The sequence below is a fragment of the Mobula birostris genome, chromosome 15 (genome assembly GCF_030028105.1).
Source record: "Mobula birostris isolate sMobBir1 chromosome 15, sMobBir1.hap1, whole genome shotgun sequence".
Lineage (NCBI taxonomy): Eukaryota > Metazoa > Chordata > Chondrichthyes > Myliobatiformes > Myliobatidae > Mobula > Mobula birostris.
This window is the reverse complement of record NC_092384.1, coordinates 28196691-28208870: the sequence shown is the minus strand read 5'-3', so window position 1 is coordinate 28208870 and position 12180 is coordinate 28196691. Positions and strand designations below refer to the sequence as shown.

Here is a 12180-nt window from a genome sequence, read left to right as displayed (position 1 = left end):
GATATTTTTACATTATCATTGTGAAAACAATAAAATACTTAAAACAACTTTAACTCAAAGAATCAAAGAGCAATCTCTGGACTAACTTCTGGCTGAGAAGAGATAGGCTGATTTCATCTTCCCAATTCTAACTATTTCTATTTAGTTGCTTGGCAACCTACTCAAACTTAATGAAAGTGATTGGAAGTTGGGTGGTGGGGGATGGAGAGGAAAGGTGGAAGAATTAACTAATTCTTTAAAATACTCTTATATATGAACAAAAGGTTTATTTTGTCGTCCTGACTAATAAGCCCATGAAAACCCTTAAACTGTATTTTTAAGAGAAACAAGCTCACAAGTAATTTACAAACAAAAAATGCTTTTTTTGGCTAGACTCAAGTTTTTGATTTTTGAGTGAAGTCATGTAATTTTAAAAGGAACCATGGTCATTTGTTGACAGGTGCCAGCATTACACAGTATATCTATATTGATGGCTGAACTGCCCCCGCTCCTCTACATTTACCTGCAATGCTTGTAGAGGATTTCCAGCCATAAGCTTCAATGATTCCTGCCATGATGGAATAATGCAGTTCCTCTCCACATCAAGTTTTACTGGGTTCAACTTCCTTTGCAACAGCAGCAGGACACAGTCCATTATCCTCATGATCAAATGAGGGGGCCGCCCAAGTGTTCGTACTAAGGTTATGTCAGCTGGTTTAATTGTCTGTCGTATTTAAGAGGGAACAGATTAATTGTTTAGCTACCATCAATAAATAACAATAAGATTCCCACTCTACCTATTTCACTGCTCTCTAGAGCATTTACACATACTGTCTATAAGAATAGGCGTGTGAGCAAATCTTGGGTGTTTGTCACTGCCACTTAGCTCTGGGCACTTAGAGGCTAAAAATGGACAGGCTGTCTCATTTTCTCCTGTAAAGGTTTCAATCATGTCCAATTATCACTTATTAACTCATTGCATGGGTGTGACATTCTATACTGTAGTGTGGCACAGAACATTTAATAAAAACTGGATACTTTTTGTTTTAACAAATAGTTGTAAGAAAATAAAATTGAGAAAAGAATTACTGAGTAAATTGAAATCAAATTGTCTGGTTGAAATCGTTACATGTACCCTTAAGGCAGGAAGGGTGTAGTGAAGGTGCAGAAGAGCTTCACCAGGATGTGGCCTGAATTGTGGAGTAGAAACTATAAGGACGAGTTGTTTCCCCTGAAGTGTAGAGGCAGAGTAGTGACTTGGTCCATGTCTCTTATTCCTAATATGCATATTACCTAAATATTTTGCAACAAAACAGAGAGTATCTTTTTTATTGCATCTTGTATTTTTAAAAACTGGCCCCATATTCCCAATATAAAATGGCTTTTCTAAAGTGTCTAAACACAACTTCTCACGTATTTGGATGCAGATCAAATATTGAAATGTCTCATTCTGGCAAAGTATATCTAAAACACAGAGTGGATTTGAGTGTTTATTAACAGTCGACCAAGTTGACTGTTTATTATCTTTGAAGATACAGGTCCATTCAAGGAGATACTGCATGTTTGTATAGGTTTCACAGTAACCTCAATACATTTTAAAAATGTATTTGTAGACAGAAAGACCAAAACTACATGTTAACATTTGAAAGCAATGGACTGCAAGTATTCATTTGAACTGCATACTATCTTGTCACAGACACAAGATCCTGCCCATTCACCTGCAGGGCAGCCTCAGCTTCCTCCAACGCAGGTCTAGCAGCTTCGAGTTTTTGTTCAGCCATTGCCTTGTCTGCAGATATGCCATCCACAATCACCTGGGCTCTGTCTTTCACCTTTTGTACTTCCATTTTCACTCTCTCTGAGGCCTGAGCCTTCACAGTCACCACTTTGAGAACCTACAAAACAAGAATAAAGTGTAATCATTTAATGTAAAGAATCTGATCTCAGATTTCCTTCCAATTTTCCAATCCACCAATGTACATTCACCTACTTCCTTTCAAATAGGCATAAAATATTTTCTTGCACGTTTGTAATCAAGTTGTACTGGGATTTTGTAGCTGAACGCATGTTGAGGGACTTGTTTACGTTCCTGTTAGCAACAGATGAAAACCGTTGGGACAAATCAGCCACTGATGGCAGGTGGTTACACTGGGGACTGCCAGAATTCAGCCATTCACAGCTCAGCATGTTTGGGATTTCAGGGAGAAAGGGGAGGAGTGTGAACTTCACTGGAGATCAGGTCCCTGATAATTTGCATCAATGCTGCACTCATCACTAAGCCCAGCAGAGGCACAATGATGCATTACAGGGGATCTTGACACACTTCTCATTAACTACCATAAGCGTTTGAAGAAAGTTGTGCCTCGAAGGGCTGACATATGATCTACAAAGCCTTTCAATTGAATTGGGTCATCAGCCCTGAGTGAAAATGTAAACTGCTTGGGTTAGGTTACTTGATTTTAACATTTTTAATTATTTCTTTGCATTTATAGTATGATTTTCAATTAATATGATTCTAAATTAATTTTGATGTATTAAAATATATTTGAATAATTATTAGATTTCTCTTAAAATTTTTCAAAAAACCTCTTGCAGAGGATTATAGATTCAGCCAGCTCCATCAAGGGTACAACCCTCCTCATCACCAAGAACATTTTCAAGAGGCAATGTCTCCCTCAGGAAGGCAGCATACATCATTAAGGACTCTTGCTGATCCAGGACATGCCCTATTCTCATTAGTATTACTTCCAGAACAGTAGTACAGGAGTCTGAAGATCCACACTCAACAATTCAGGAACAGCTTCTTCCTTTCTGTCATCAGATTTCTGAATGGTCCATAAACATTTTCTCATTAATCACAATTTTGCACTATTTATTTATTTTGTAATTAGTGAATTTGCACTGTACTGCTGCTGAAAAACAACAAATTACATGTCAAACAGACAGTGATAAGAAATTTGATTCTGATTCTGGCTAAGTATTTATGCCTTTCATGGGACTGATCAGTTACACAATTCATAGTAAAATTTTTCTCAAAGTACATATACGTCACCATCCAGGGCCCTGAGATTCATTTTCTTGTAAGCATTCATAGCAAATACAAAGAAACACAATGGAGTCAATGAAAAACCACACACAACAAAGACGAGTAAAGAACTAATGTGCAAAAGACAACAAACTGTGCAAATACATAAAGAGAAAAAAACATAATGATAATAAATAAATAAGCAAAAAATATCAAGAACATGAGTTGTACAGCCTTTGAAAGTGAGTCCATAGGTTGTGGAATCAGTTCAGTGTTAGGGTGAGTGAAGTTATCCCTTCTGGTTCAAGAGCCTGATGGTTGAGGGTGAATTACTGTTCCTGAACCTGGAGGTGCGGGACCCAAGGCTCCTGTACCTCCTTCCTGATGGCAGCAGTGAGAAGAGAGCATGGCATGGATGGTGGAGGTCCTTGATGATGGATGCTGCTTTCTTGTGGCAGCACTCCTTATAAATGTGCTCAATGGTGGGGAGGTCTTTATCTATGATGGACTGGGCAGAATCCACTACTTTCTGTAGTTTTTTTTCCATTCCAGGGCATTGGTGTTCCCATACCATGTCGGAATGCAACCAGTATACTCTCCACACCACATATATGGAAGCTTGTGAAAGTTTTAGATGTCATGCCAAATCTGCTCAAACTTCTAAAAAAGTAGAGGCACTGCTGTGCCTTTATAATAGTGATTCTCGGTGTTATGTGAGTGGGAGCACCAGTACATCTCCTAAGGCTCAGTTATCACTTGATGCCTACTTCACCTCACAGGATATCCCTTGAGGAGTGGGCAGGTGAGAAATTAGCACAGCAAGTCAAGGCAGCTCTCTAGGTCTGAGATAATCCAGCCCATTATTCCTTCCATTTTAAACCTTTATTTTCTCTTCCCTTCAAGCTAGCTCAACTTCTACCTAGCCTTAATGTTTTTAATAGTACAGATCCTCTACAGGTTATGAATGCCAGTCTAATGGACACCCTGTACATACAAACAAGTGTTTGGGAGACAGGCAGAATTGGTTTGCTGACCGTTGCAGAGCTGCGGGCACATTCTGCCATTTCGACATGCCTTTACTTTTCCCACCTCTCCTGAGCCATGACAATCGGGCTGAGTCAAGCTGAGCAAATCTGGGAGCACTGAGCAGATTCACTCATTAGCAGCCACAATTCCCACACCTTCTTGATCTCCCTTCACAGCTGCTTCTGTGATTCTCTCTCATATGCTGCTTTTGTTCACTTACAACTTAAAAACAGTTTGGGTTTATGAACAGTTCTCAGGAACAGAACTCTGTTTTAACCTGGAGACCGCCTGTAACTGGTACTCATGAAAAAAATTACACTAGAGGAGGAGGCCACGTTCCCCATCATGTCCACGAGGCAAAGAGTAATTAACGCACTGAAACAGCACACAGCACCACAAGAGCCGAGTAAGTTAAAACTGACATCAAGGCAAAGGAGGAGACATTCAAAAATATTGAGCTAGATCATAGATGTGGGTTTTTAAGCTGGAAAGAGATTGGATAAAGAGGAAATTCTGGAGCTTGCAGCTGAAATGGTTGGAGCTAAACTTGGCATTAGCAGAATGAGGCAAGCTAGTGACAACAGTACTAGAGATGAAGGATAGCCGGATGAGGTTATCCGACAAACTTGGAAACAACCCTGCAGATTTAGAAATTTTACAAATGAGACACTACAATACTGGAGATCAGTGACCATAGGGGTGATGCATGAATGGAGCATGGTGTGCGTCAAAACTTGGGCATCTAGGACTTGGGTTAAAACATACTTAAAGAAGTTGTAATATAAGAATGTGTTCATGCAATTTAAAAAGTCAGGGAACACATTGTTATTCAAGGCCAGAGTTACATTTCCATAGGATGTTCCAATCAATTATCAGATGCATATTCTAATATTCATATTGAAAGCACAGGACATCAAACATAACATACATCTGAAATTTATCCTAATGATTTAGTGATGGAATTTTTGAAAGTGATCATTCTGAAATTAGAAACTTAAATCTTCCAGAAAGGAAGCTTTTGGGAAATAATAAGAGAAAGCCCCATTTCTTATGACAACTATGATAATCCTTCCTCCCAGACAATATTATTAAACACTGCAGAATAAATGGGCAGAGACCACAGCAAACATTAGCCATGTGATTACATCCAATAATTAGTTCTGCCTTATAATGCAATATAACCAAAGGATTACCCGTATTCTGCAGAATTGCACACAAGTACTGAAACTAAAGCAATGATGGAGTATTTTGCTGGCAAGGAAAACCATTCTCAAAGCAAATTCAGAAGCAATAAAAAGCTTCCTAACAATCATCAAAAAATTCTGTTTTACTCATGAGAATAACATGAAGAAACACAAAAGAAATGAAGCTGATGCATTTATTAGTTACACAGTTTATTACCATGTCAGCCTTGGCATTGGCTATTTTAAGTTCTTTCTCTTTTATTTCAAGTTCTTTGCTAAGGGCCACAACAGACTCCGAGGCTTCTTTCAACTTCTGCAAACCGGTCTTCATTCTTTGGAGGAAAGAGGAAAAACTACAGTATTTGTGCCTTTAACCAACAAAATGAAAACAGTCCAGTGTAAAGGAGGCCAATGGCTGGCTGATAGTCTAGTGGAGAATTTAGGAAATGCTACATTGCTGAAGTTGGAATCATTTGTATGCAACGTTATTCTGAGGGCCCATCAACACTTTCAATGGCATTGATAAGATCACATGGCATCTTTTAAAACAAGTTCAACAGAGTTCTTCCCATTGTCTTGGCCAAAATTTACCCCTAAATCAACCTTATTATGGAATATAAGAAAGGCTTGGCAAAGGATATACATCTTCAGAATCAGAATCAGGTTTACTATCACTGGCATATGTTGTGAAATTTGTTGTTTTGCAGCAGCAGTACAGTGCAATACATAATTTAAAAACCATAAATTACAATTTTATATATATTTCTATGTCTATAATCTATATGTAGTGCAAAGAGAGAGAAAAAACAGTGAGGCAATGTACATAGGTTCGTTGTCCATTCAGAAATCAAAACATGCATAAAAGGCTTTGAGCTCATCTGGAAGTGAAACATCAGTCATTCATACTGTTAGGTTTTGAATTGTAGGAAGTAACGGCCTGCAAACTCTGCTAGAGCTGATGTGCATCCAATTCCATCTCTAACTTCAATCAGAATTGTTATCTCACTCTTAAAATATACTTCTGTAGGTCATACCTGGACTTCAAAATCTGAATCATTGGTCTTGAATGCCACAGTTCTAGCCCTCAGCAGACTACAAATCTCTTGGTTCATGCTTGGCTTTTGGTTATGGTATGTCTAGTATGTTCTCAAAAGCACATATTCGTCCACAGGGCTTTATGAAATTGGTAACAACTGTGGCATATTCATTCAGATGCCTGAATATTGTCCAGTCCACTGATTCATAGCAGTCCTGTAAGCACTCCTCTGCCTTCCTTGGCCATGCCTTTGTGGTCCTCACAACTGGTGCCACAGTCAGTCTCTACCTTTACACCAAGAGTAGAAGTACAGTCAGGTGATCAGACTTTCCAAAGTCCAGGCATGGGATGGCACTGTAAGTATTTAGATAGCGGAGTGGTGAAGTATGTTGGCTCCACAGGTGATATGATGGTGGTAATTGGTCAGAGAATTCTTAAAGCTGACCTGTTTGAACTCGCCACACTGATCATGAAGGTTTCAGGGTGCACAGTTTCATGACTGCTGATCACAGTGCTCAGCTCCTCCTGTGCCTGTTTGAAATTGGCCTGGGGTGGAATGTACCAGGATGACAGCAGGAAACTTCCTTGGCAGATAAAAAGAATGACACTTGACCGCTAGATGTTCCAGGCCGGCTGAGCAGAACTGATGCAGAACCTCCACATCTATGTGCCTCAATGAGTTAATAATGAAGCATACTTTGCCTCCTCTACCTTTAAGGGATTCAGCTGTCCTGTCTTTGTGGTGGATGGTGAAGCCTTTGAGTTGCAGCACTGCATTCAAAATGGTGGGGGTAAAACATGTTTCTATGAAGCAAAGTACACAGCAGTCCCTGATGTCCCACTGATACAGCAAACTGACTCTCAGGTCTTCAATTTTATTTTCTAGTGACTGTACAGTGGGGGTCTAAGGGCACTGCATTTCAATCTTACTTGCAAACCAGCACACTTTCGCTGACTCCATTTTCTTAAAGGGAAACTACATGTGCAATCTGAATCTGCAATCTGGGATCCTCCGATTTTGAGGATCGATAGATTCCTTAAAAACATCTTAAAGTGATGTTGTTTACTTAAGTGCCAATAGTTATGACTGAGGATTTCAGCTGCAGTAATCCCAAAAGGGGAATATTTGATGATGCCCTTCAGAGCTGCATGTAAAGAGTCACAACTTTCTGGTGCCATCTTGGAGATTCTTGTGGCAGTAAAATATACTGGTGTAATTCTACACTGCCATTATAGATAACATCCTCACATCAGCCATTACTTGGTTTGGTGCAGCTTCCTCACATAAAATGCAAAAACTGCAGCGATTTGTCAAGACAGCAGAAAAAGTAATTTTCTGCCGTCTACAATCACATCAGAACTTGTATGTGTCCAGGATAAAGAAATGGGCTGGAAAATCATCACGGACGCCACCTACCCAGCAAACTGCCTTTCCCAAAAGCTCCCCTCTGGAAAATGCTATAGAACAATTAAAAAAACTTCACGCCATCTTAAAAGTTTCTTCCCTGATTCTAGTTATACCTCCAGTCCATCCCTCCTAACTATTACCTCAGTCATTACAGTGCACTGCACTGTAAACACTTTAAACAACTTTTTATAATGCAGTTTACCTTATAAACATATGCTGGTATTTACCTATTTATGCACATTTATTCCATATCCATACTTCCAAAATTAATTTAAATAATTCTTTATAACTGTTAAATTTTTATGCATGTCACACCAACACACCACAGCAAACTTCTGGTACATATAAATGCAAATGACAAATAAAGTTCACCAATAAAACCAAGGATTTGATTGTGGATTCAGGAAGACGAAGTTGAGGGAACACACGCCAGTCTTCATCAATGGATCAGCAGGGGACAGGTTGAACAGTTTCAAGTTCATAGGTGTCAACATCTCTGAAGACCTATCATATTGAGGCAATTACAAAGAAGGCAGGACAGCGGCAATATTTCGTTAGGAGTTTGAGGAGAATTGGTATGTCACCAAAGACTTGCAAATTTCTACAGATTCACCATGGAGAGCATTCTAACTGGTTGAATTACAGAGGAGCCTCCCCACAGGATCGGGAGAAACTGCAGAAAGTTGTAAACTCAGCCAGCTCCATCATGGGCACTAGCCTCCATAGCATCAAGGACATCTTCAAAAAGCAATCCCTCAAAAAGGTGGCATTCAGGAATCCTGTCACCTAGGACGTGCCCTCTCCTCATTGCTGCTATCAAGGAGGAGGTACAGGAGCCTGAAGACACATACTCAATGTTTCGGAAACAGCTTCTTCCCCTCTGCCATCAGATTTCTGAATGGGCAATTAACCCATTAACACTACCTCAGTATTTTTTTTGTTTTCCCCTCTTTTTGCACCCCTGGTTTAATTTATTCTTTATGTATACTCATCGTAATTTATAGATTTTATTATTATATATTGCAATATACTGCTGCCACAAACCAACAAAATTCATGACATATGCCAGAGATACTAAACGATTGATTTTCCTTGATTAAATAGATTGTTTAATATCTCTGGCATATGTCAGATTGTTTTATAATTTCAATACTACCTTGGCGTAAACTGGCTATGGCTATTCCTATATTACAGCAGTAGTATATTTCAAAAGTACTTCAGTGTTTGTAAAGTGCTCTTGAACGTAAGGCTGCTTCACATCTAAGACTGTTCTATTGATTTCTATCTTTTACAATAAACACATAACATGATTTTGAAAAGGAACAGAGAACACTTTCTGCAGGTCCAGTCAGTTTACACCACCTGTCGGCCATGGACTGCAGTTCCGACCGTTTTTCTTGGTACACGGTTTTATAGCTCTGAATGAAGGACAGATAGGACTTGGGGGTAACGTGGGTTGAACGCCGATACCTGTGAATGGCAAATCAATGTTAGTGACTAAACTAAAGTAACAGTTGGGGATTTCTCACAAAATTTGCTGGAATACTATTTAGAATCAATTTGTCTCAGCTGGTGCTAAAAAAGTCTATGATAATTCCAACATAACTTCAACATTAGCATCCATATCTAACAAAAGATATAACAAATACATTCAAGTAGATATCAATTGTGTTGTGAGAATTAGTGTGCTATAAAAGCCAACTTATTGTTAACAGAGAATTGCAGACCATATATACCAAAATGAAATTCATTCTTCTCTCCACAATACAACTGGCCAGAATGCAGGCTACTTATGGGTTGATACTCCTTAAGTACAATTCAACTCGAAATAAATAGCAAAGCCATAATGAAGGGCTAAAAATGAAAGAGTCCAGCAGCATCTACAATAGAATGATCAGGCCTAGAAGGGCCTGTCAAATAAAAATAGAGCTGAGGGAAAGCAGATTCTTTTGATGTATTCTAGATGAAGGATATCTGCTGACCATATATGTTTCAGCATGTGGCTAAAGAGAGATTTGTGCAAGCTTCAAATTAAAAGGTCAGCATTCCTATGGATACCTATACAGTTTTTCTGAATCTTAGATACTACATAGTTCAGTAAATCACTGCTCTGGAACTTGGCCCAGGATTCTTGGAATTCTGAAATTATATTATTTCCCATCAGTATTAACTGTGCATCATCGAGCAAGGTGCATGTTGATTTAGATATTCCTATATCATAAGTACAATCTACACTTCAGCAAACACTAGCACCCATATAATTCTAATATTCTATAACAAGGTGTAGAAACATGAGGAACCATTCAGCTCTTTAAGCCTGCTCCAATATTCAATAAGATCATGGGTGATATTTTTTCCCTTTGGCTTCAGTTTCCTACATGAATGACATATCACTTAATTTCTAAAAACATACTGTCAACATCTGTCTTGACATTACTCAATTATAGAACCTCCTGGGTGGAGAATTCAAAAGATTCAAAACCCTCCAGGTCAAACAAAATCTTCTCATCTCAGCCCTATAGGACAATCCCCTACTTTGAGACTGTAACCCATGGTTCTAAATGGCCAGCAAGAGGCAACGTTATTGCTGCATTAACACTGTTGCCTTGTAAGAATTTTAGATCTTCAAATCAGGTGATCTTTCATTCTTTTTATCCCCACAGTGTGTTGGTCTAGTCTGGTCTAACATTATAGTGTCATTAGTTATGGCAAGATGTCTTTAAACTTCCACTTAAATATGCTGCAATATAGGCAAAGATCATGTTTCACTGCATAATTTTTGGTTGTGCATGAATGGTAACTAAGTGATTTGTGTACAACGTCACTAGATCCTCCTGAAAAATATTGCCTTTCTACACTTAAAAAATATACACTTTTCTACAAAGTGAATGACTCATGAAGCGACCCTGTTAGCTCCTCACAACTAACACAAACCAGCTTGGTACATACGTTAACTCCCCCAACATGAGAGGATTTCAGATTTCCCGTTTGTGATTTTCTCTGAATTTACTAACTATTTATTAATATTATTGAGCTGACTCACCTTTCAAAGTACAACACACATTTCTCTGCGACACCATCTTGGAAAGTACCCATGCACTCTACCACTTGCTGCTTCACATCTAAACTGCAATCAATCTCAAATGACGACAAGAAGTGTTGAGATACTACAGGGAAATAAAAAATATTTTTTAAAATCTTAACAATAGCTTGCTGTTAAATACTTGTTATTTTTGTAGTTGCAATAGATTTTTTGGAAACTTTCCCATCTGCAGCAATCCACCCATGCCTGTTGAGAAGTGGGAGAGCAGTGAACGAAGCGACATACATAGTTACATAGTGATTTGAAATAATTTAATGCCGGAAATTTCATTTCACACAGCAAAATGACTCTCTGCTGTAATTTGGTTTTATATTACTTTGCAAATATCATTACCCATGCCTGTACCCAGCTGGAAGCTCGAGAAGAGTTTATTTGTCATTACCCATGTCTTCATTCATTAGATTTTCAAGAAGATTACCGTAATGGCATTTGTCATGAATGTTGAGGGCAATAAGTGCAGATATTGTAAGACCATAATGCAGTTGAAAATTGGAATTCCATATTTCAACAGTTTACTGAATAATTTACGGGCCAAGTATGCAATTTGAAATTATCTTCTTTCTTTTCTACTCCAAAATAAATGCAGATAAATTTTGTACAAAATTGAATTGTTCAGTGTTTACTTAAAGTACAGTAGGTGCAACTGGTGTCTGCACAGTCTATTTTACAAATCCAGTTTTACTGATCCATCTGATGTCTCCTTGTTCTAGTACTACCATTTAAAATGCCAGCAATTAGGGCTTTTTTTACATTCATTTTTTAAATGAATATTTGTTGCCCTTGTGTAGATAAAAATATACAGGAAATGTACATTGATGTTAACTAATACGCTTACTATTGTATTACTGCCAGGATATTAAAGGGTCTTTAGTAGATTATTTGTTTCCAGTCCAAGATAAAAAAAATGAGTCAGCACAGCACTTTAGTATTTGATCCCTTAAATAAATGACATTTAACTGTTAAATGAACACAATGGGTGATGAAATGTCTGAAGGCTGGAAGTAGCAGTTGCTCTCATGTTTCAGTGGGGTACAGGAACCAATTAGGATGCCACGATAGCATAGCGGTTAACATGACAGTTTTGCTGCTGGGGGGGTTGGAGTTTGGAGTTCAATTCCAGTATCCTCTGCAAGAAAGTTTGCATGGTCTTCCTGTGATCACGTGGGTTTCCTTTGGGTGATCTGGTTTGCTCCCACAGTCCAAATTCATACCAGCTAGTAGGCTAATTGGCTATTACAAATTGTCCTGTGATCAGGCTAGGGTTAAATCAGTAGGTTGCTGGGCAGCGTGGTTCGGTAGGCCGGAAGGGCCTGTACAGAATCAGAATCAGGTTTAATATCACTAGCATATGTCATGAAATTTGTTGTCTTGCAATACATAATAATAAAAATTATAAATTACAATGTGAATTTTGATTGA

The 12180-nt window shown here is 38.4% G+C and overlaps 1 protein-coding gene across 1 annotated transcript in view; it reads right to left on the bottom strand.

The window, feature by feature from the left end:
* Window positions 1–12180, bottom strand: part of LOC140210475 (dynein axonemal heavy chain 5-like) — a 202452-nt gene that overhangs the window by 51793 nt on the left and 138479 nt on the right. The window contains exons 56-60 of the mRNA XM_072279452.1: window positions 10702–10825; window positions 9021–9128; window positions 5432–5546; window positions 1698–1874; window positions 503–703 (exon numbers count right to left, since the gene is read on the bottom strand). Of these exons, the coding sequence (XP_072135553.1) occupies window positions 503–703; window positions 1698–1874; window positions 5432–5546; window positions 9021–9128; window positions 10702–10825 (725 nt within the window). The remainder of the gene's footprint in view (window positions 1–502; window positions 704–1697; window positions 1875–5431; window positions 5547–9020; window positions 9129–10701; window positions 10826–12180) is intronic.